General features: G+C 45.3%; 3 protein-coding genes across 3 annotated transcripts; 2 read left to right on the top strand and 1 right to left on the bottom strand.

Moving 5' to 3' along the window:
* Nucleotides 1-245: 245 nt before the first annotated feature.
* Nucleotides 246-788, bottom strand: DEU56DRAFT_755686 (uncharacterized protein; the record flags this gene model as incomplete). The annotated part of the gene is made up of 2 exons (XM_041349943.1): nt 246-453; nt 496-788. 2 exons carry the CDS (start codon nt 786-788, stop codon nt 246-248), a joined length of 501 nt encoding a protein of 166 aa, XP_041208928.1.
* A 7,366-nt stretch (nt 789-8,154) lies between these two features.
* Nucleotides 8,155-10,423, top strand: DEU56DRAFT_755687 (uncharacterized protein; the record flags this gene model as incomplete). Its single annotated transcript, XM_041349944.1, has 11 exons — nt 8,155-8,244; nt 8,276-8,364; nt 8,460-8,646; nt 8,711-8,791; nt 8,816-8,880; nt 9,097-9,124; nt 9,176-9,190; nt 9,386-9,408; nt 9,940-9,981; nt 10,215-10,295; nt 10,366-10,423. 11 exons carry the CDS (start codon nt 8,155-8,157, stop codon nt 10,421-10,423), a joined length of 759 nt encoding a protein of 252 aa, XP_041208929.1.
* A 2,792-nt stretch (nt 10,424-13,215) lies between these two features.
* Nucleotides 13,216-15,832, top strand: DEU56DRAFT_755688 (uncharacterized protein; the record flags this gene model as incomplete). The annotated part of the gene is made up of 11 exons (XM_041349945.1): nt 13,216-13,261; nt 13,467-13,554; nt 13,720-13,818; nt 13,967-14,019; nt 14,286-14,411; nt 14,501-14,725; nt 14,919-14,970; nt 15,077-15,134; nt 15,193-15,208; nt 15,515-15,709; nt 15,756-15,832. 11 exons carry the CDS (start codon nt 13,216-13,218, stop codon nt 15,830-15,832), a joined length of 1,035 nt encoding a protein of 344 aa, XP_041208930.1.
* Nucleotides 15,833-20,887: the final 5,055 nt, after the last annotated feature.

Below are 20,887 nucleotides of genomic sequence, written 5' to 3' on the forward strand. Positions count from 1 at the left end.
GTTTTTAGCAATGAGAATAAGCAAGGAGAGCAAGGAGGTCAAAGGTTTGCGGCACGTAGCCAACAGTCAGCCGCACAAATGAGAGATAATTTTTGAAACATGATCACATGACATTCTGCGCAATCATGTTACACTCCGCACAATTGTGTGACATTTTAAACATCACAAGGATACATGCACAAATTCAGGTCAACCAATGAAATCATTTGCAAAAAAATCTACACAAGTAACTAGTGCGAAATATTTCAGTTGTGTGCCCTCTTCCTAGTAGACTCAGTTATTTCTACACTCTCACTGCTACACTTGGCTGTGGTGATGGACGACATGGGTGAAATCGGTGAAGACTGAACAGGAGGCAGAGGTGGAAAAATGGTGAAAGGGGACTGGAACCAACCACTGGTTTTGCTTTTGGCCACACCAACAAGAAAACCCGGAGGTTTTGCAATATTGAACCTATGGGGAGACTTTCACTGGTGCTTACCACATTCAACATACGTGCAGGTGTATACATAGTTGATAACAGTGGCCTGAGCTGGAGCCATCACACCCACCTTCTCTGACCAGCTGTTTGTTGATCCGCAGAGAGGGCATTGCACAGGGACCTTGATGCCCCATGGCTTTGTTTGCGGGTGGGCACGCACAAATGTGGGGACTGATAGCTGGATGGTGTCATCCATGGCCATCATGATGATGATGTTGGTATGTTGTCCAAGGCGGTTGGAAAGGGAGAGCAACATTGGAAACGTCTTCTGGAGATCGAGTTGTTCAACCATAACAAGCTCCACCATGGCCAATAAAAATTTGGTGGCGACGAGTGGTTGGAACCTTGTCGCAGGAAAAATGATGGCTGAGGCTACCTTGAGGTCGAGGATGGCCTGCTTGAGCTCAATGAAGGAGTCCTCATATGCGACAATAGAGCCACATGAGAAAAATGATGTTGGTGGCCTTGAGAAGTGAAATGTAAGGTGTGAACATGGTAGATAGTACCTAGAACACAAATCAACAAAGAATATGAAGAATACATAAATTAATTACCTGGGAGACGCTCATAGCTGTTACAGCGGCCCCATCATTTTCTCATCATCATGCTTCTCTGATCTATTCCTGTCATCTCTGACTGCTTATCAACATGCACTGCATGAACATTCCAGATAGTTCCTTGATGTTCTTCCTGACTCCTTTCACTTCCATAGTCAGCCTGGTCCGTGCCTCCTTTGTCCATTATAAATACCGCAGTAGTTACGCTTGTACTCTCTAACTTGAATCTACTTGGTTCTCTCTGATACTTGATCATCTTCTGAGGAAGATACTTGATTCCAATCTAGCTCTTATAGAGACTAGTCTATACTCGAACTTCACTTAGAGGGAGAGCCCCTCAAGTGTCTGAACCGAACATCGTAACACGAAGAACTCCTTTATTGGATTAGTTACGCAAGAACTATCCAAGTCGTAACAAAAGATTCAAGTTTCTCTGAACCCCTCTATCACCGAGGGACCCACTCACCCTGAAACCTTGAACCCAGAATAGAAAGACAAGACATCTTCCCAGAAGCTAAACTCGGCTAAGGCAAGACACGCCGCCGGAAGAATTCTAGGAGGAGACCCATACCCCAGAACAGAAAGAACTCCCACTCAAACTCCTCAGAACCTGTTCTCATCCCTATTAGCAGGACCATCCGCTATAACCAGAGGGGTCATTGCATCACCAATAGGATATAGTTCGTTTGAGGAAGGATTATCCCAGAACCAAGAACCGTCGCAACAGGAACACTCCCAGAACCCACCTGTTGATAAGGACGAAGAAATCCCTGACGCTCCACCGCTTGACCTTGACAACGAAGAAGACTACGACGAAGAACCCGAAGAACCAGAAGAACCCGAACCTCAAGTATCCACTATGGCAGGAAGAGGAGACAAACCCATTGAACGAAAAATTGGATACCCACCTGACTTTTCCGGAGACAGGGAGAAATTTTCCCAATGGCTGTGCCTAGTTGACTCATACATTGAAATCAACAATGAAATCTACGACACCGACAAGCGAAAAATCATCTTCGCTCTTTCATTCATGAAAGAAGGAGCAGCAGCTCTCTGGATGGAAGATTTCATCACCTTTACCAGAGAGGAGAACCCAATCTCGACCACCGGAGCAAAGAACGGTTTTGGGACATGGAAGGATTTCACTACCAAGATGAAAGAGAGCTTTTCCCCGATTGACTCTGTAGGAACAGCCCTCCACAAACTCCGCAACCTAAAGCAGAAGGACGATTTAAGCGAATACATCGCCAACTTCAAGCAACTCACCTCAAAAGCTGGAATCAATAACTTTGCCGCCGTAAAAGACTATTTCTTCGCCGGTCTAAACCACAACATTGTAATGAAGTTATGTAACTCCGGAGAAGTCCCTGAAGATGCAGAAAAACTTTTTAAGAAAGTTATCAACATCGAAAACGCCTACCAACTCCTCCGTTCACACAACTCCCATCACTCGAATCAGCACAACAAAAGGAGGAACGATAACCGAAGACCCACTCGTTTCTCAGGCACCCCTAGAGACGAGAACGCGATGGATGTAGACCGCCTAACCGAAGATGAGAAACGAGAATACATGAGGCAAGGAAAATGCTTCAAATGCGGAAAGGTCGGACATTGTGCGAACGACCGCACATTCCATCCTAGAGATTCTGGAGATGACCGAAAGAAAGGAAAAGGAAAGCAACCGGTAAGATGCGAAGCGTCTGATGATGAAGAATCTTCCAGCAAAATCGAGGAAGAAGAAGACGATGAATCTGTCAAAAGATGGAACTTGGATTTTTAACCTCGGAGCCTGCCGCAATGTCAGATACTCCATATATCGATGTACGTATAGCCAAGAATGTAGGAAAGACTAAAGAATTTAGGGTCCCGGCGACCATCTTCTCCTCCGTACATCCCGATAAAGCATTGCACACAACCGCCGTAGTAGACTGCGGCGCAGGGGCAACATTCATCAACTGGATGTTTGTCCGGAAACATGGAATCAAGATTCATAAGTTCAATAAACCCTTCTCTATCCGAAACGCCGATGGACAACTCTCGAAGAAGCAATGTACCCATTATTGTCACCTAGCCATAAAAATCGACAAACGCCTCATGATCGGAAAGTTCAACGTAATGACCATGGGAGAAAGAGATATGTTTCTTCTTGGTAAACCCTGGTTATCGGCCATGAATCCCGACATTGATTGGGTAAAAGACACCCTCAAACTCCCAGCAACTCCACACTCTCGGAAGCTAGAACGAGAATACCAAGAAATGTGGAAGATTCCCACTCCCCTTCCTCAATACGACACCAAGGATGATGTTTGGGACGATGTTCCTACTGAAACCTTGTTCGCCCGAAAAGTGGATGATATCTCCACTTATCCGATCAACGACGATGAAGTGCTTGTCGAATACTCTCCTGATGGGTCAACGGTCAGAATCATCGAAAACCTTTCCTTCGATACTCCTCTCACCCAAGATGGAACATCCGCAATTGAGCTTAAACGAGCGATTTCGACACAACCAATAAGAAATCAATGGATATTTTCGAGGAAAACTACCGATGAAGAATACCTGAAGACCAGCAACAAGGCTCAAGAATTTGCCCTAAGGGATGCACAAGAAAAGAAGAAAAAGACTTTCGAAGAACTCGTTCCATCCTATCTCCACGACTTCGCCGATATCTTCACTAAAGATGGGTTAAACAAGTTACCGCCCTCTAGGCCAGGAGTGGATCATAGAATCGAAACCAAACCTGGTTATGTCCCTAAATCAGCGAAAACCTACCCCCTATCCCAGAAAGAAACCGAAGCCGTGAAAGCTTTCTTAGATGAACATCTTTCGAAAGATTTTATCCAACCATCGAAATCTCCTCAAGCTAGTGGCTTCTTCTTTGTTGGGAAGAAGGATGGCTCTCTTCGTCCCTGTCAGGACTATCGTTACATCAATGAATGGACGATAAAGAACGCGTACCCCCTTCCCTTGATTCCTCCGTTAATCGCGAAACTACAAGGCGCCAACTATTTCACGAAAATGGATGTTAGATCGGGGTACAACAACATCCTGATTCATCCCGATGATCGCTGGAAAGCCGCCTTCACAACCTCGTTTGGGCTCTTTGAGCCGAAAGTCATGTTCTTCGGTCTTTGCAATTCACCAGCCATATTTCAAGCATACATGAATCAGACATTCAGAAAAGAGATAGATGAAGGATGGATGATAGTCTACATGGACGACATCTTGATCTTTTCAAAAACTCTTGAAGAACACCAAGACAGAACCTGCCGCATTCTCAAAATCATTCGAAGAGAAATCCTTTTCCTGAAACCAGAAAAGTGCACTTTCGACGCCCAAGAGGTGGACTATTTAGGGATGATTATCAGACCAGGACAAGTTGCGATGGACCCCGCCAAACTTTCGGGTATCAGTGATTGGCAAGTCCCATCCTCAGTAAAAGAAGTCCGATCATTCCTTGGATTCTGTAACTTCTACCGTCATTTCATATCCCATTACTCCGACCTCGCATGACCCTTGATCGATCTAACAAAGAAAGATGCGATTTTCATGTGGTCAGAAGCCTGTGAAGATTCCTTCCAGAAACTGAAGAAATGTTTCCTTTCTGAACCTGTGCTCCGAAACCCCGACCCTTCGCGACAATTCGCTCTTGCCACCGATGCCTCCCTTGTTGCTACAGGAGCCGTTCTTTTACAAACAGATGAGAATGGTGCTTATCATCCTTGCGGATATCTATCCCAATCCTTTAACCCAGCAGAATAAAACTATCAGATCTATGATCGAGAACTCCTCACAATCATCCGAGCCCTGAAAGCTTGGCGCCACTATCTTGAAGGGAACCCACACCCTGTAGTAGTTTTCACCGATCACAAGAATCTTCTCTATTTTCGATCAGCACAAAACCTGACACGTCGGCAGGCACGTTGGCAGCTGACCCTCAATGAGTTCGATCTAGAACTACATCATGTTGCAGGAAGCAAACTCGCCGCCCCTGATGCTCTCTCACGACGACCGGATCATTCTGCAGGACAAACTGATAACACCAATATTACCCTCCTTCCTGATGAATTATTCGGACGACTCATTGATATCGACCTTGCCGCAGCACTGAAACTCCAGAACCCCCTCTCGGATCCCATTATCTTAGCGGCCCAACAGGCCCTAGACGGGCTCAATGCCCCTCCTATGAAATCCGCACTCTCTGACTGGTGTATCAAAGACAACACACTTTTCTATAAGAACCGAGCCTACGTCCCCGCAAATCTCCGTCATCGCATCTTAAATCTTCACCATAACCACCCCACTGCCGGACACCCCGGACGCTTTAAAACTGAAGAACTAGTTAAGCGAGATTATTGGTGGCCTGGGATGGGAACATACATCCGGAAATATGTCGAAGGATGCACCATGTGTCAACAAATGAAGTCCGATACGCACCCCACGACTCCCCCTCTGAACCCTATTTCCTCCTCCACTTTACGCCCCTTTGCTCAAGTTTCGGTAGATTTGATCACCGACCTCCCACCATCGGAGGGCTTTGACTCTGTCATGGTCGTGGTAGACCATGGGCTTACGAAGGGGGTAATTCTCTCACCTTGCAAGAAAACCATCATGTCAGAAGGAGTAGCCAAACTCTTTTTCAAGAAAGTGTTCCTCAGATTCGGTCTATATGACAAGATCATCTCCGACAGAGGTCCCCAATTCACATCAAAATTCGCAAGAGAACTCGGAAGACTCCTTGATTACGAAGTTGCCCTCTCAACCGCCTACCACCCGCAGACTGATGGACAAACTGAATGATTAAACCAAGAACTTGAAACCTATCTCCGCATTTATTGCCGATCAACCCCCCAAGATTGGGTAAAACATCTCCCTATGGCAGAATTCGTCCATAATCACCGAAGACACAACTCCCGAAACACCTCTCCATTCTTCCTCATGATGGGCTATGAGCCTTGAGGAATTCCTTATGCCTTCCCCGATTCCACTATCCCTGCCGCAGAAGACCGAGTAAAACACCTCCACAAGATTCGAGAAGAAGCCCTTGCCTGTCATAAACTAGCAATGCAACGTATGGCCGAACGATCATTTGGAAGAAAGTTTGAACCCTGGAAACCTAAAGATAAAGTTTGGTTATCTGCTGCGCATCTTATCACCCATCTCCCATCAAAGAAGCTCGCGCCGAAGCGATATGGCCCCTTCGAAATTGAAAAGGTCCTCTCCCCTATCACATTCAAACTCCGCCTCCCAGAATCTTGGAAATCTCACCCCGTGTTTCATGCTTCTGAACTATCATCCTATCGGGAGACTGAAATTCACGGCCCAAACCATCCTGAACCACCACCTGATCTTATCAACGGACAAGAGGAATACGAGATAGAAGCGATCCTCGCCCACAAGGGAAACGTAACAGGAAGACACCGTTTCCTCGTGTCATGGAAGGGTTACCCCAGTTCAGAAAACTCGTGGCTGCCCGAAAAGGAACTCCAGAACACCCTAGAGATCCTGAAAGCCTATAAAAACCGCCTCAAATTAGCCCGACTTCTCCATTGAACCCTCGTCTCCAGAACCGATTCTAGCAAAACAAACCATGTCTTCGTCTTTCCAACTCGCTGAATACTTCGACCTCATTAACGAGATCGACGCTGCCTCCCTTGTAGAATCCGCCCTGTTATCCCCACAACATGCTCTTGAAATAGAACGCATCCTCACTGAAAGAGAGGATGACACCACCTTTACCACTGTCAATATCATCCGCACCACCAGTCTCTTGGAAACCATCGCTGAAAATGTAGGCAATGCCGACGCTCAGCGCAGCATCCTCTATTGTCAAAGAAAAATACGGACCTTTGCTCTCCATCTCCTTCCCTTGTATTTCAAGGAGGATGTAACGCAAGCCATACAAACCATCGCAGAACGAGTCACAACCGAGGTCGCCATTCCACCCCCACCTCCTCCTACTGCTATCCCCGTCACTCCTGAACCGACAATCACACTACCCGTCCTCCCACCGCAGAACACGCTCAGGCGTTCGGAACGTCGTAAAGCTCCGCAAAGAAAACACCCTACAAACCCAAATCACGCTCCCCTCCAAAGAACAAAGACCGCTGCTCACAACCAGATATCGTAACCCCTCCAAAGTCATCCAGATCGCTACCGCCTCCTCTTTCCTTCGATGACAACTATCATTTGCCGCCACTGCAAAGAAATGGGACATCGTCACAAGAACTGCCCAGAATATTACTGCAGAGCGTGCCTCGTGTTCAAGCCTGGACACCTATCAGTCTTCTGCCGCCAACTCAACGGCGAAAGAGTCCTCCCCATGGAGCACAACGAAGAAGGCTTCTATGACGCACTTGCTAAATGGGAAGCGGACCAAGACGAACTTATCGAACGAATTGAGCGAGAAGCAGAGGAGCTCGCCAACAAACGCACAGGGGACGATCTGTTGGAGTTTCATAACGCTGATGCGGATCTCGTCTACTACTGACGATGCGAGGTTGGAAAGTTGTTGAAGTCGGTGACTTCAGACGATAAGAAGGGGGTAATGTTACAGCGGACCCCATCATTTTCTCATCATCATGCTTCTCCGATCTATTCCTGTTATCTCTGACTGCTTATCAACATGCACTGCATGAACATTCTAGATACTTCCGTCTATTCTTGTTATCTCTGACTGCTTATCAACATGCACTGCATGAACATTCCAGATAGTTCCTTGATGTTCTTCTTGACTCCTTTCACTTCCATAGTCGGCCTGGTCCGTGCCTCCTTTGTCCATTATAAATACCGCAGTAGTTACGCTTGTATTCTCTAACTTGAATCTACTTGGTTCTCTCTGATACTTGATCATCTTCTGAGGAAGATACTTGATTCCGATCTAGCTCTTATAGAGACTAGTCTATACTCGAACTTCACTTAGAGGGAGAGCCCCTCAAGTGTCTGAACCGAACATCGTAACACGAAGAACTCCTTTATTGGATTAGTTACGCAAGAACTATCCAAGTCGTAACAATAGCAACAAATTTACCCTTTACCTTGCCTGCAAACAGCCAACTGCTGTCTTGTTTAGAGTGATTGGAAAAAAAATGCGAAAACACATCCAGCGGGCACAAGATGTCGCTTAAGGTGAGCGACCCTCGTGTCCTGAAGGCGAGTATAGTTGTTGATCTTCTGGTGTGTTGCAACATCAAACACGACCTCCAGGTAAGCCGCCATTGGGGTAAAAGTGTTCCAGGTAGCAGGAAAGGATGGGAACGGGCGTAATCACTTCATCGTTTGCGCCGATGATGAAGTGAATGATGGCGACAGAAGTAGAGGCCTATAGTGAGCATGACACAGTCTCAAATTTTCCTTTGAGTTGCAGGAAATCCGGCAGGACAGGATGGCCTGTAGAATCCCTGTAGTCATTGAATTTTTAGCACTGTCAAAAGAAACAAAAAAAGACAGATACTCACAAAGTTACTAGGGAGCCGTGTGTCTGCGGGTACACTCAGAATGACAGGACAAGCAGACAAAAACAATGTTGATGTGTCATACAGCATCCAGATGGCCGGCAGGGACATTGATACAGTGGCTGCACATGACGTGTGGGCAACTATTGCACTGGTACAGTATGATGTCACCTTCAGCACCATCACAACAAATTAGGCACCACTAATGACTCAATCAGCCAGATGAGACAGACACTATGGAGGGAGGACTTAGAGGACCACTGAATCGGTCGGCAGTGCCCCCAGCAGCACATTTCTTAGTGGGTTCTTTTTTGGCGGCATAGGGAAGAGAAAAGACACCAGACAAAGTAAGAGATGAAGCAGAGCACATGATGTGGAAGCACAAGACGTAGAAGCTCAAGACGTAGAACCGGTGCCGGCCAGTGGAAGGACAAAAGACAATGAAATTTGGACTTGGAACATTTCAAACCAACAGATCACGTGATTGTGTGGGACTTGAACACATTTCAATCAACAAGACAAATAGAATCAAACACACTGCGGCATATAGCCAGCAGCCACAACATTCCCACAGTTGAAATTCCTGCCACTCTCCATCACTTAGGGTTACTGAGCATTCTGCATGCATCAAGGTAAATATCATCTTACCTTGTGTACCTTACTGATTGTTTTCTTTTCTCTAGGTTATATTCCCTCAGGTGAGTCTTCTCTCATGTTCTGCGGTGTACCGAACATTCTGGCGCTAGCCTCACAATCGTTCATTACACATGATCTGGAGCTCACCTGGTCAGGTATTCATATCCACGTCCATCTGACCTCTTCCATCAACATCTGTCCCCTTCGGACACCTAACAGATGCGCAAACCATAACAGATACCATCATTTGCCCTCAGTCCCTGTCCATCCATCTCCATTGGTGTGTCATTTGTCTCTTTTTGTCACTCTGATCAACCACAGTCCGTATTACATGTACATTCCCATACATGAGGCCGCTTGCTGTTCTTACATATTACTATGCTATGGACTCGCCTGTACTACTGCCGCTTAGAGGATTCCGAGTTCTTACAGATCATGATAAATAGTCGTGTTGTCTTCTGACAATATCACTTCCTTCTACTCACTTGGACTTTGTGTCTAATCTTGTGTGATCTTGAGTCCCCTTAGTCTTCCGCTCATGGATCTCAGCACAGATTCTTGTCCTCTCACTCATCCGTACTTCGTGTCCCTTATCCATACCATGGATTACTACTGGTAGCTCGTTACACCGAGACCTTGATACCTTGACATTCACTTTGCTTCAGCAAATTCCAAAGCCTGATGAGGAATCATATGGATATATGAATATTGATGCAAACCTCGTCATGGTTCATACATTTTATTCTACTCTACTCTACTCCCTTATGATTTACTATGGTTTTATGATCTGCAGGAAATGTTTGTTATACAGGCGATGCAAGGTGTTATTGATTCAGATGCATGTGGATGAAATGTGAGTGTTAAATTTTATATAAAAAATCAAAACCAATGTCTAATTGCACAATAGCCCCATCTTCTAATTAATTTCACGCTCTATACACTTGTATTAATACTTTGAGTCATCTATCTGGATACTGCTGTGGGTACAACAAATCTGCTTGAAACAGAAAGTGTTGGGTCTTGCTGCATAGCTGCTATATCTGGTAAACAGTGTAAGGCTCTAAAGAGTTTCTGGTCTAAACTCAGGACTCAGAGAGAGAGGGAGGATAAGGAAACTGCATTCAAAGTCACTCTAGGTGATAGTAAGGATAAGACCAACATGGTAAAGTAAGCTTAACTGGGAAGTGGTCATCACACCACAAATCATAATATCACATACATGCTTCACCACTCATAGCTTACTTGTAACATCAACTCTTACTATGTCACTTAAACATACACTTCTCCAACAGTAGTGCACTGGCTGATTCATTGTCATTTCTCTAGTTATTTACAGTGTGGAAAAAGTGTTTTAATATCTGTCTAGTTTCATGTAATTGAACTATAATAAGTCAGAGCATAGAAATATAATGTGGTATTGCAGACATATTTGGTAGTTTAAACTAAGCTATGTGGTGTGAGAAATAAAGCTTATAGAGCAAAAGATATAATCTTTATTATTATTATTCTGATGTTTGATGCTTCTTTCCTTGACTTTAATCATTACTACTAGTATTTTCAATTAATATTTCTTCTTGAAAATGGTCTGCTACTCTTGTTCAAAGTTCTTCTATAGATTAAATAGCCTCTGCAGATGGTTTTGATGTTTCCAACTTATCTACTATTCTGCAGAATAACTCTGTAGGCTACTGTCAGATTCTGGCAGAACTTTGCTTCATGAAAGCATTGAACACAGGCTTAGGGAATATGTATTGCTAGAAAACGAGTTCAATTGTCTACTTGAGTAATTTGAGCTAATGAGTTTATTGGCTTAATGGTCTATGCTAGTGTCGTATAGAATCTCCATCATGGAGGTATACCAGGACTTAGGTCTATATCGGGACATACCTCACGTCATGTGCCTCTGTCCCTTTTCCGTTCATCCACATTTCATCAGAGTCCCTTGTTTGGTTCAGTTCCATTTGGTCTTGCTTGGTCGCATTTGTTTTTATTGGTTCACTTTTGGAGCCGTCCTTCGTCCTTCGTCCTTCGTCCTTCGTCCTTCGTCCTTCGTCCTTTCTCCTTTTTATCCCTTTCCACCTTCTTTTTGAGCTTCCGTCCTTGGGCGCCGGCAACAATGTTACACTTCCCCCCTTGGTTTCAATCGGGGTCGTGCTCAGAGTTCCACACCCTTTCGTTGTTGTCTTTATAGTGCTCATCTTCATGTATACTAGAAAACTAATGTATAGCCACTCAAATTTTTAATAGCCTCATTCTGAGTTGCTTTATATAGGCATAAGATCTTGAAAAAAAATGACTGAATGCTGAAAGGCCCTCATTTTCACCAATTAAAATATATCTAGATACTTGGATCAATAAGGTAAGGGTGTGCAAGGAATTAACTAGCTAATTCAATCTGTGTGGTTGTAAAAATATGATTGATATAGCATGAGACACAAGAAGATTAATATAATGTGCTCACACATAGATTGACATACCTCATTTCTAGAGCTCTCTCGCCTCACACCATCATCCATAACTCATTCATTATGTATTCTACAACACAATAACATATATACAATCAGTCCAAATTCCCAGCAAGTGGACATGCACTTGTCTACAGGCTGCGAGGTATTGATATCACCAAACTTTCTGCTCAATCAAACCCAGCAAGAAGGATCAGATGAAGGCCATTAAGACAATGTCCATGATGGAAAATTGTGAGTTAGATGCATGCTCTGCAAAATTCTGTGATGAGAAAGGTACCCTTATTTTTGCCCAAGGCTCAGAACCGGGTGAGTACTTCATTGAAGATGTTCGATGGGTATTTCATGATTTCAGTTACAGTTGTCCAACCATACACCAACTCCTCATGCCACTACCGACACCCATATTGCTGCGAGGCCGAGGATGACAACCATATAGGCCCCTAATTTTGCCAAAATACATTACTGTTATTGAGGAGTCACTCTAATAGCTTGCACCCTTTTACTACCCTGGGCCATCTGTACCTTCACAGACAGATGATTGTATACCTTCTCGGTCTTAGCTTGGCCAATCAGAGGATGCACTCAAATTTACTAGAGGCATGGGTATGGAAGTACAGTATGATGGTATTCCAGTATTTTTACTTATGTACTATCTTTAATTCCAATCTAACTGCCATCTGTAGTCTCAAGTTTTAGACAAAACCCTTCACCACCACCTTTACCCTCACAAGTCTGAGCAAGATGGCTGTCACAATTAAACAGATTTCCTCATGTAGTATGAGCAGAGCTCTGATGCTCTCGAGAAGCCAGAGAAGAATTTTGCTTACAATGATATTGTCTATACTCTTTTTGATAACCAAATCACATTTAAGTGATGTGGTGTATCCCACCCAGTTCATTGCTGGCCTGAGAAAGGCTAAAAGTGTGCAGTAAGTGCTACTACTATCAATTATTCAATGCTCATTGTACAATGTACTTATTTAACAGCATTGTACCTGTCCAAGGATATGCTCTGTAGTGCAATAGTTCATTAAGCTATTGAGTGGTATTTTCACCAGACCAAGGACCTTGATTTTGCCCTTGGTGAGATATTTATGGTATATTTCCCAGATGATTACCAGATTTATGAGAAGGCCTTTTAAGCAGGATGGTAGATTCAAACAGACCCAGGACTATGGTTAGGCTGTGTCACATAGGGATGGGCTTGATGGAGGACCTACTGCAGTTTTCAATAAAGAGAGATACACAGGTGGGGAGGCGTACATCACAGATCTAAAATTAAAGTTCAAGTAAGCACTCCTTAGGCTCATGTTTAACTTATATCTTGACATGCCATCCAGATATGGCCCAGGGGATATCATCATCTTCTTATCAGAAGATCTGTATCATGGAATTAGAAACTGGAGGCTTCTTAGAGATATTAATGCTAATAATATCACTCCTGGATATATGGGAAATGTTTTTTTTTTCACACCTGCTACTTCTATTACATTTTTAAAAGATCATGAGAAGAACTGGTTTAAAAACACCATAGGAGGCCAACTCCCAGGCAAATTATACCTAAGAAAGGAGCCAAAGCACAAGTGCTTCTGCCGTTAGAGAATGATATAGATATACCCATGAGTATCTGTAATAATACCTCCACTTACATCCATCAGTGTAGATGTGGGTTTATTCATGGAGATGACTACTCATATCCACACCCAATGTGTGATCTTTATTTTATATATGACAATAGAGATCCACAGCCTCATGTGGGATTCATATACACAGTATTGGTGATAACCCTTGTAATGGCTTCCAGGAATATACTACATAAACTCATTATCCTTCTGATGATTCTTTCACCTTCACTCTACATTAAATCTAGCTGAAAGACAAGGCAACAATACTGAGCTTTCATTAGCAAACCTACTCAGACTCACAAAGTTCTTGACTTTTGACTGGGGTTTATTAAAGTAAGCCATCTTTCCCTTTTCTGCCTTTCATTTCAGCAGACAGGGAGCCTTTAGTAAGTGAACTGAATAGTAGGTCGCCACTGCAATGAACCTTTAGCAAGTGATCTAAGCTTTTTATGGTGGCATTAACAATTTTATTATTGGGCATCTGACTTCTTATTACAGTGTGGAGACCTTAAACAAGCTTTATAACTGGGATGATATTGAAAATACAGTCAGTGGGGCCAATATTGATGAAGATGCTTGGACCACGGAAGAATTGAGGTAAGTCTTGACTGTTTGAAACTAATCAGCTGTGCTAATGCATTCTAATAATCTAATATTGGATGAGACTGAGCCCCACAAGTCTTGTGATGTGGAATGTCCTCTTAAGAAGAAATTGAAGTGGTCTTCAAAATTAATGACTCCACAGTTGCCTTGAGAAAAAAATGATCAAGCATGTTCAGAAAGCAAGGGAGAATGCTGGTAAGAAAAGTTCTTCTCCCTATGGAGATCACCATTGAAGTCTGCAATTTCTTGTATAACTCATTCTTGATTATTTTTATGTCATGTGATCGTAAATTTACTGTCAGAATTTCTCATTTGAACATGATCACATGATATTAAATACTCATTCAAATCAGTGTTATCAGCTGGCCACCCTCATATCGCACATACACTGTTTTTTTTAATCCACTACAATGTCTTCTGACTAAGCTACTACCTTCAAAATAATTCTGGATCTTTACCAGAAGGACATTATAACTGCCAATCAAAATCTGTTCAAAGGCTTGTGGTGAAGAAGGTTCACAAGGCTATACTGGCTGCTCACAAAGAACAGGAGGAGGATATGTCCTTGCCTACTTCCTTGGATAAAGGTAACAATTGTCTAATTATATTTATTTATTCAATCTAAATGAATGCTATGTACAGGGGATAAAACAATATTATGCCAAAATGATCTGAGACAAGGAAGAGGTGAATGAACAAGAGGCTGCAAGTCATCCAAAAGAAGCATTATTCTACAAGAACACACTATCTGAATGGGATGTTGCACAGAAATTATTTAAGCAGGAAATCAATCAGTATGACAAAGCCAAGCACCAAAGGAAAGGCTTAGAACATTCACTTAAGTATCAGATGGGCCATGCCATAGAATGGTTTGACAACATGACATCTTCACCAGGAGGAGGTGAAATTTGCCATGAATAAATGGAACAAGGAAGGGACACCAGAAGAAAGTCAAGCTACGTAAGTTTGATATGATTATCGGTGTTGTTCAAGTCTGTGAGCCTCACTTGCATAAAGGTACCATAAGAACAACCTCAAGAAAATTTCTGAGGACTTTTCGAACTAAATCCAGTGTATCATGTCTTGTCGAGTAGTGATGTTTGTGAGTCACAAGAAAAAAGCTAGTCAGACATTGCCTGTTACTGTGTAAGTAGTCAAATTATCTTTGTTATCTCAAGGCTAACTAAACTATAGACATGAATCTGAGTCTCAAAATGTCAAGAAGAACCGCTCACCTGATTTCCTCCTGCAGCATTAGCGTAGTTGCTTGCGTTCAGATGGATGAAGTGGTAGTTATGTTGCATCTAACGGTATGTCAGTACTTGTGTTACTAGACCTACATTTCCTACTTATGTTTGCCATTGGAAGGTCTTGGTTGATGATGGTAAGAAGAAAAGGACTTAGACACCGTGAGGCGGGGTTTTTATAGGGACGTTCATTGAATTTCTAACACGATTTTGATTTTTCTTTGACGCGTTAAATTTATTCAAAGCCACTAATTTATTCAGACATACATATGTACATGTCCTCTAAGGTGCTATGTAAGAAGTTCTCTGTCAGCTCAAGCGGTATCAAGGAGTAGACTGCCGTTAGATTCAAATCCTTCATAGAATGGTTCAAAACTGAATTTTGTATGGGTCTCATTCTATTTTACACAGTGTGCTCACTGGTTGTTCACTCAAATTGATAGACCCTTCAGGGGATGAAGACCATGCAGCTTCAGATGATGAGGATGATGAAAATGGCCCTGTCCTATCCGAAATTATACTAGATGATGACAGGCATGCAAAACTTCCAACCTGTGATGGTATCGGCCTCAAGGGCCAACATAAATTGATTAGAAGCATATTTCATGCTTCTTACAGTAGAATCTTACATTTTCATTGTGTGTCACATTTGATTAATTTTTCAGTTTGTAGAAATATGCACAGGTGGCTCTAGACCTGTCTCTTGGGGTACAATCACTGCCAAAAAAAACGGCTTAGTCACTTACCAAGTGGCACCCTGAAAAAAGACCCTGGACTCCCCTCGAGCTCACCGCGCCCAACGGCATACCCAACAGCCTCAATCAACCCTAGAAAACCATTAAAACCTCCAAAAAACAATATATAGATAAGTCACTAACCTCCTGAACACTAATATGGCCCTAGGTAGGACCTCCCTAGACGCTGGCTCAGGTCCACCCAAAGCTCCATCACCGACCCCAATCAACGGCCCAAATACTCGCAGAACGATCCGCACACCTACCTCATTAGAAGAAATCATAGCAACGCCAAACTCCGTCATGGACACTGACAGCGCAGAGAAGTATCTCACCTCAAAACTACTATGCCAACAGGACCAGCCCTACACACTAACCCACCTTACCTCCATCCTATTTCACATCACACAGATGTCCTCTGTTACGCCGGTCCCAGTCAACGCCGCAATCCAGGCCATAGCATTCCTCCTAAAGAAGCACATCGCATGTGACATTGCAGATGCGGCAGCGAAACATCTGACTGACACCCTGTCCAAAGCTCTATCCGACTCCCTGACCTCCCGCTTAGTGGATCACACAGTTGCTGCCCTCGCTCCACAAATTGCCAGTGTACACGCGGCTTCGGAAACCCTAGCTAAGACAGCAAGAAAAGCGGAGGAGGAACTAGTCTTGTCACTCGACAAAGCAGAAAGGATCCACAGGATTGCAAGAGATGAAAGAAGGGAACAAGAAGGTGGACTATCAGTAGCAGCTGAAAGAATCGAGGAAGCAGCGGACGCACTATACGCCTCAGTGACGGATTGTCAGAACACCGTCAAACTGCTCACCCCCTCACTAGAAGTCACCCAAGAGTGCATCAATCTCCTATCCACGCAAATGCAATCGACCCCTCCCGCCACTCAAAACTCGACCTCGTCTCCACAATTGTACAGCACCATAGTAACGGCCCACTTGCCACCTAAAGCGGACCAGGCCATTGGCCGCGCAGCCATAAGGGCGAGGCAAATTATCTTGGACCTCAAACCAGATTTGACACCATTCCCCCCCGGATCACCCAACAAAGACATAGCAAACCGCCTGAAAGAAGCCCTCACCAACATCCGAGACAACAACACCCCCACCGGAGACATCAAAGCCATAACAACCCTCAATAATGGAGGGCTGGTAGTCAAATTGGACTCGGAAGAATTGGCAGCCTGGTTACACAACCCAATGGGACGCACCCTATTCGAGAATCAATTTAATTCAACAGTATCGTTTCGCTCTCGCACCTTCGCTCTAGTATTAGAATACTTACCAATCCAATTGCAGATAGACAATGAAAGCTTCCTTCAACGCGTGGAAACAGAAAACCAACTCCCAGCGGGCTCACTTTCAACAATCCGTTGGATCAAGCCTCCGACCAGAAGATCCAGAGAACAAAGGAAAGCCTTTGCGCTAATTCAAGTTACCGATGCTCCCACAGCCAACAACATCCTACGAGACGGTCTGTGTATTGATAACGAGCACATCATTGTCCGCAAAGATAAGAAGGAACCCATTCGTTGCGCTAAATGCCAGCGCTATGGACACATTGCACGCAACTGCTCAGATCCCTCCGATACCTGCAGCACCTGCGCAGAACAACACCAGACTGACAACTGCAACACCTTCCGCACCACAAGGTGCACTAACTGCCGCAGCATCGACCACACCAGCTGGAGCAGGAAGTGCCCGGAGTTCATACGTAGATGCGACATCCTGGACGAGAAATTCCCAGAAAACAAGATGCCCTACTTCCCAACTGAAGCGGCTTGGACTCACGCCATCTCCCCACCTCGACCTCCCAAAGTCATTACCCCCCTGAACACTCCACGCCGACCTCACCACTCTCACCGTACTCCTCCCTTCCCTATCGCAGACACAAACACAAAAACTACCCACATACTACGCCAGACTACCCTAACGTCCCCACGCACCGCACCACTCCCTGATTGTAACCTCAACCCACCTCCCACACCTAGTATCAGCCCGCCGACTCGACCCTCAACACCAAACCCAACTCAGGCCGCTACTGAGGCCCTTAGAGCCATATCCCCCCCTCTCAACCCCAGATCCCCTTCTACCCCCGACAGCCCTCCAACAACGCCCATCCATGTATAACAACGCCCACGAAACTAACGTCAGACTACGTCTATGGCAGCAAAACTTAAATACTTCTATGATAGCACAGGCCGCTCTGCTTAATAATCCGGACATAGCCAACTGGGACATTATCGCAATTCAAGAACCGTACATCAACTTCTTATGCAATACAAGCGCAAACCACCACTGGCATGTCATCTACCCTTCTCAACATCTCACCCATCCACTACAACGAACACGAGCCGTCGTCTTGATTAGCACCAAACTCGACACTAATACCTGGAAGCAGATCAAATACCCATCCTCAGACGTAATCGCCATCCAGTTTTCAGGCCCATACGGCCGGTGTACAGTATTTAATATTTATAATGACGGCACGCATCAAGACACACTAACTACCTTTGATACCTTTCTAGAAAACAACATTGCCTCCATCCAATCTGCCGACTCTGACCACATGCTGTGGTTAGGGGACTTTAACCGCCACCATCCCCTTTGGGAGGACATCCGCAACCGCCATTTATTCAACTACACGACCACTAACCCTCTTATAGATTTGATAGCCGACTATGGCATGCTTCAACTCCTCCCTGCCGGCATCCCCACCTTGCAGTCCAACAACTCAGGAAACTGGACACGCCCGGATAATGTATTTGGCACCGAACATCTACTCGACGCCATTACTTCCTGCGTAACAGCCCCCGAACTTCGTGGACCCAAGACCGATCATATCCCCATCCTCCTCACCCTGGAGCTAGAAGCACCACACACAGCAGAAGAACCCCGCCGTAACTGGTGGGGAGTAGACTGGACTGACTTCAACAGATGCCTCAAGGAGACTATCTCCTCCAAACCCGCCCAACCCCTGGCCTCGGAAGCCGAATTTTAGGAGGCCGCCAATCATCTAACGTGATCGATTACGACCGCCATGGAGAAGTGCGTACCTTACACGAAGCCCTGTCCCCACTCCAAGCGGTGGTGGACAAAATCCCTATCCAACCTTAGAATGCGGGTCAAGAACCTCAGTAAAATCGCTTACCAGATGCGCGGCCTCCCCCTCCATGCAAGCCACAACAAACTCAAGGAGGCCAAGAATTTATACGCGGAGGAGATTACGGCGATGAAGAAACAGCACTGGCTGGACTGGCTGGAGGACATTGAAGGTAAGGACCTTTGGACCGCTAACAAATATATATCGTCAGAACCAAGTGATGGCGGCAAGACTCGAGTCCCCTCCCTCAACTATGTCAACCCAGACGGATCCAATAATGAGGCGATTACTAATCAAGAGAAGAGTGAAATCCTAACTAAGTCCTTTTTTCCTCCACCCCCCTTGGTTGATTCGGTCCCCCCAGATTTCGAGTACCCTGACCCCATCAAACACATGCCAACCATCACCATAGATCAGATCAAGCGTGCGATCGGCAATCTCAGCAGATACAAAGCCCCAGGCCCCGACAGGATCTGTAATGTAGTATTCAAGGAATGCTCTGACACCCTCATCCCGTACCTCAAGTACCTTTTCAACGCCACCTTCTCGCACCATACCTACTACCAGCCATGGCGCTGATTCACTACCGTGGTCCTTCGCAAACCGGGGAAACCCAGCTACACCCTCCCCAAAGCATATCACCCTATCGCCTTGCTCAACACCACCGGCAAACTGTTAACAGCCATAGTCGCTGACCAGCTCACGCACGTTCTCGAGTGTCACCAGTTGCTACCTAATACACATTTTGGGGGTAGGCCGGGGCAATCCACCACTGACTCACTCCATCTGCTTGAAGAGACCATCAAGAACGCCTGGCGCTCCCACAAGGTGGCCTCGGTACTGTTCCTGGACATCAAGGGGGCATTCCCCAATGTGGTAACAAGTCGCTTGATTCACAACATGCGCATGAGGCGCATCCCACGAGAGATCGTGCAATTCACTGAACAGGTGTTAACATCCCGCCAGACACAACTCAAATTCGACGGCTATACATCTGACTGGTTTCCCGTTACCAATGGGATCGGACAGGGGGACCCCCTGTCCATGATCCTTTACATCATATATAGCTCCGATTTAGTAGATGTTGCAACGCCTCAACGGGGACGTGCGGCCTTAAAAGAGTTGACCTTAGTGTTTGTAGATGACACTGCCTTTGTCGCTGTGGCCAGCGACTTCACGGAAACGCATTCAATTCTTGCAGATATGCTAGAACGCCCTGGGGGCGGGTATGATTGGTCAAGGACTCATAACTCTCGCTTTGAAACTAACAAGTTCGCACTGATGGATTTTTCTATGAATAGACGCAAGGCCCGCCCCAACATGACCATCCAGGGTTCAGTCATCCGCCCCTCCCCATCACATCGCTTCCTCGGGGTCGTCCTAGACCAGGAATTATGGTGGAAGACTCAAGCGGACAATGCAGTAGCAAAAGGCATGGCCTATGTCCTCCAACTGTGCCGTCTCTCCACCTCCGCCAAAGGCATCCCTCTGCAACTAATGCGCCAGCTTTACCTGGCCGTAGCCCTACCCAAAATGTTATATGCAGCTGACCTATGGTTTTCCCCGTCTTCCGCAGAGGCTCCGACTCCTTGCAACGAGGGTCGATCGGCATCGCTAAACGCATCTCAACAGTTCAATGTCTAGCGGCTATCGCCATCACGGGGGCGATGAAGACGACGGCAACAGATGTTCTTGAGACCCACGCCAATCTGCTCCCCATCACGCTTGCCCTGCAGAATGCATGTCACCGCGCTATCACCCACCTCGCCACCCACCCCAATACTCACCCATTGTTCAAGCCCACGTCCAACGCAGCCAGCCACTATGTTGCAGCACACCGTTCTTCTCTCCATCGTCTCACCCATCACTTCACCATATCCCCCAATCACATAGAAACCCTCTTACCGGCACAACGACCACCATCTACCAGAAACCTGTGGAAGACTCATATAGCGACCAGCAAGGCA

This window comes from Suillus clintonianus, assembly GCF_016758775.1.
Source record: "Suillus clintonianus strain FC179 chromosome Unknown DEU56scaffold_31, whole genome shotgun sequence".
Classification (NCBI taxonomy): domain Eukaryota; kingdom Fungi; phylum Basidiomycota; class Agaricomycetes; order Boletales; family Suillaceae; genus Suillus; species Suillus clintonianus.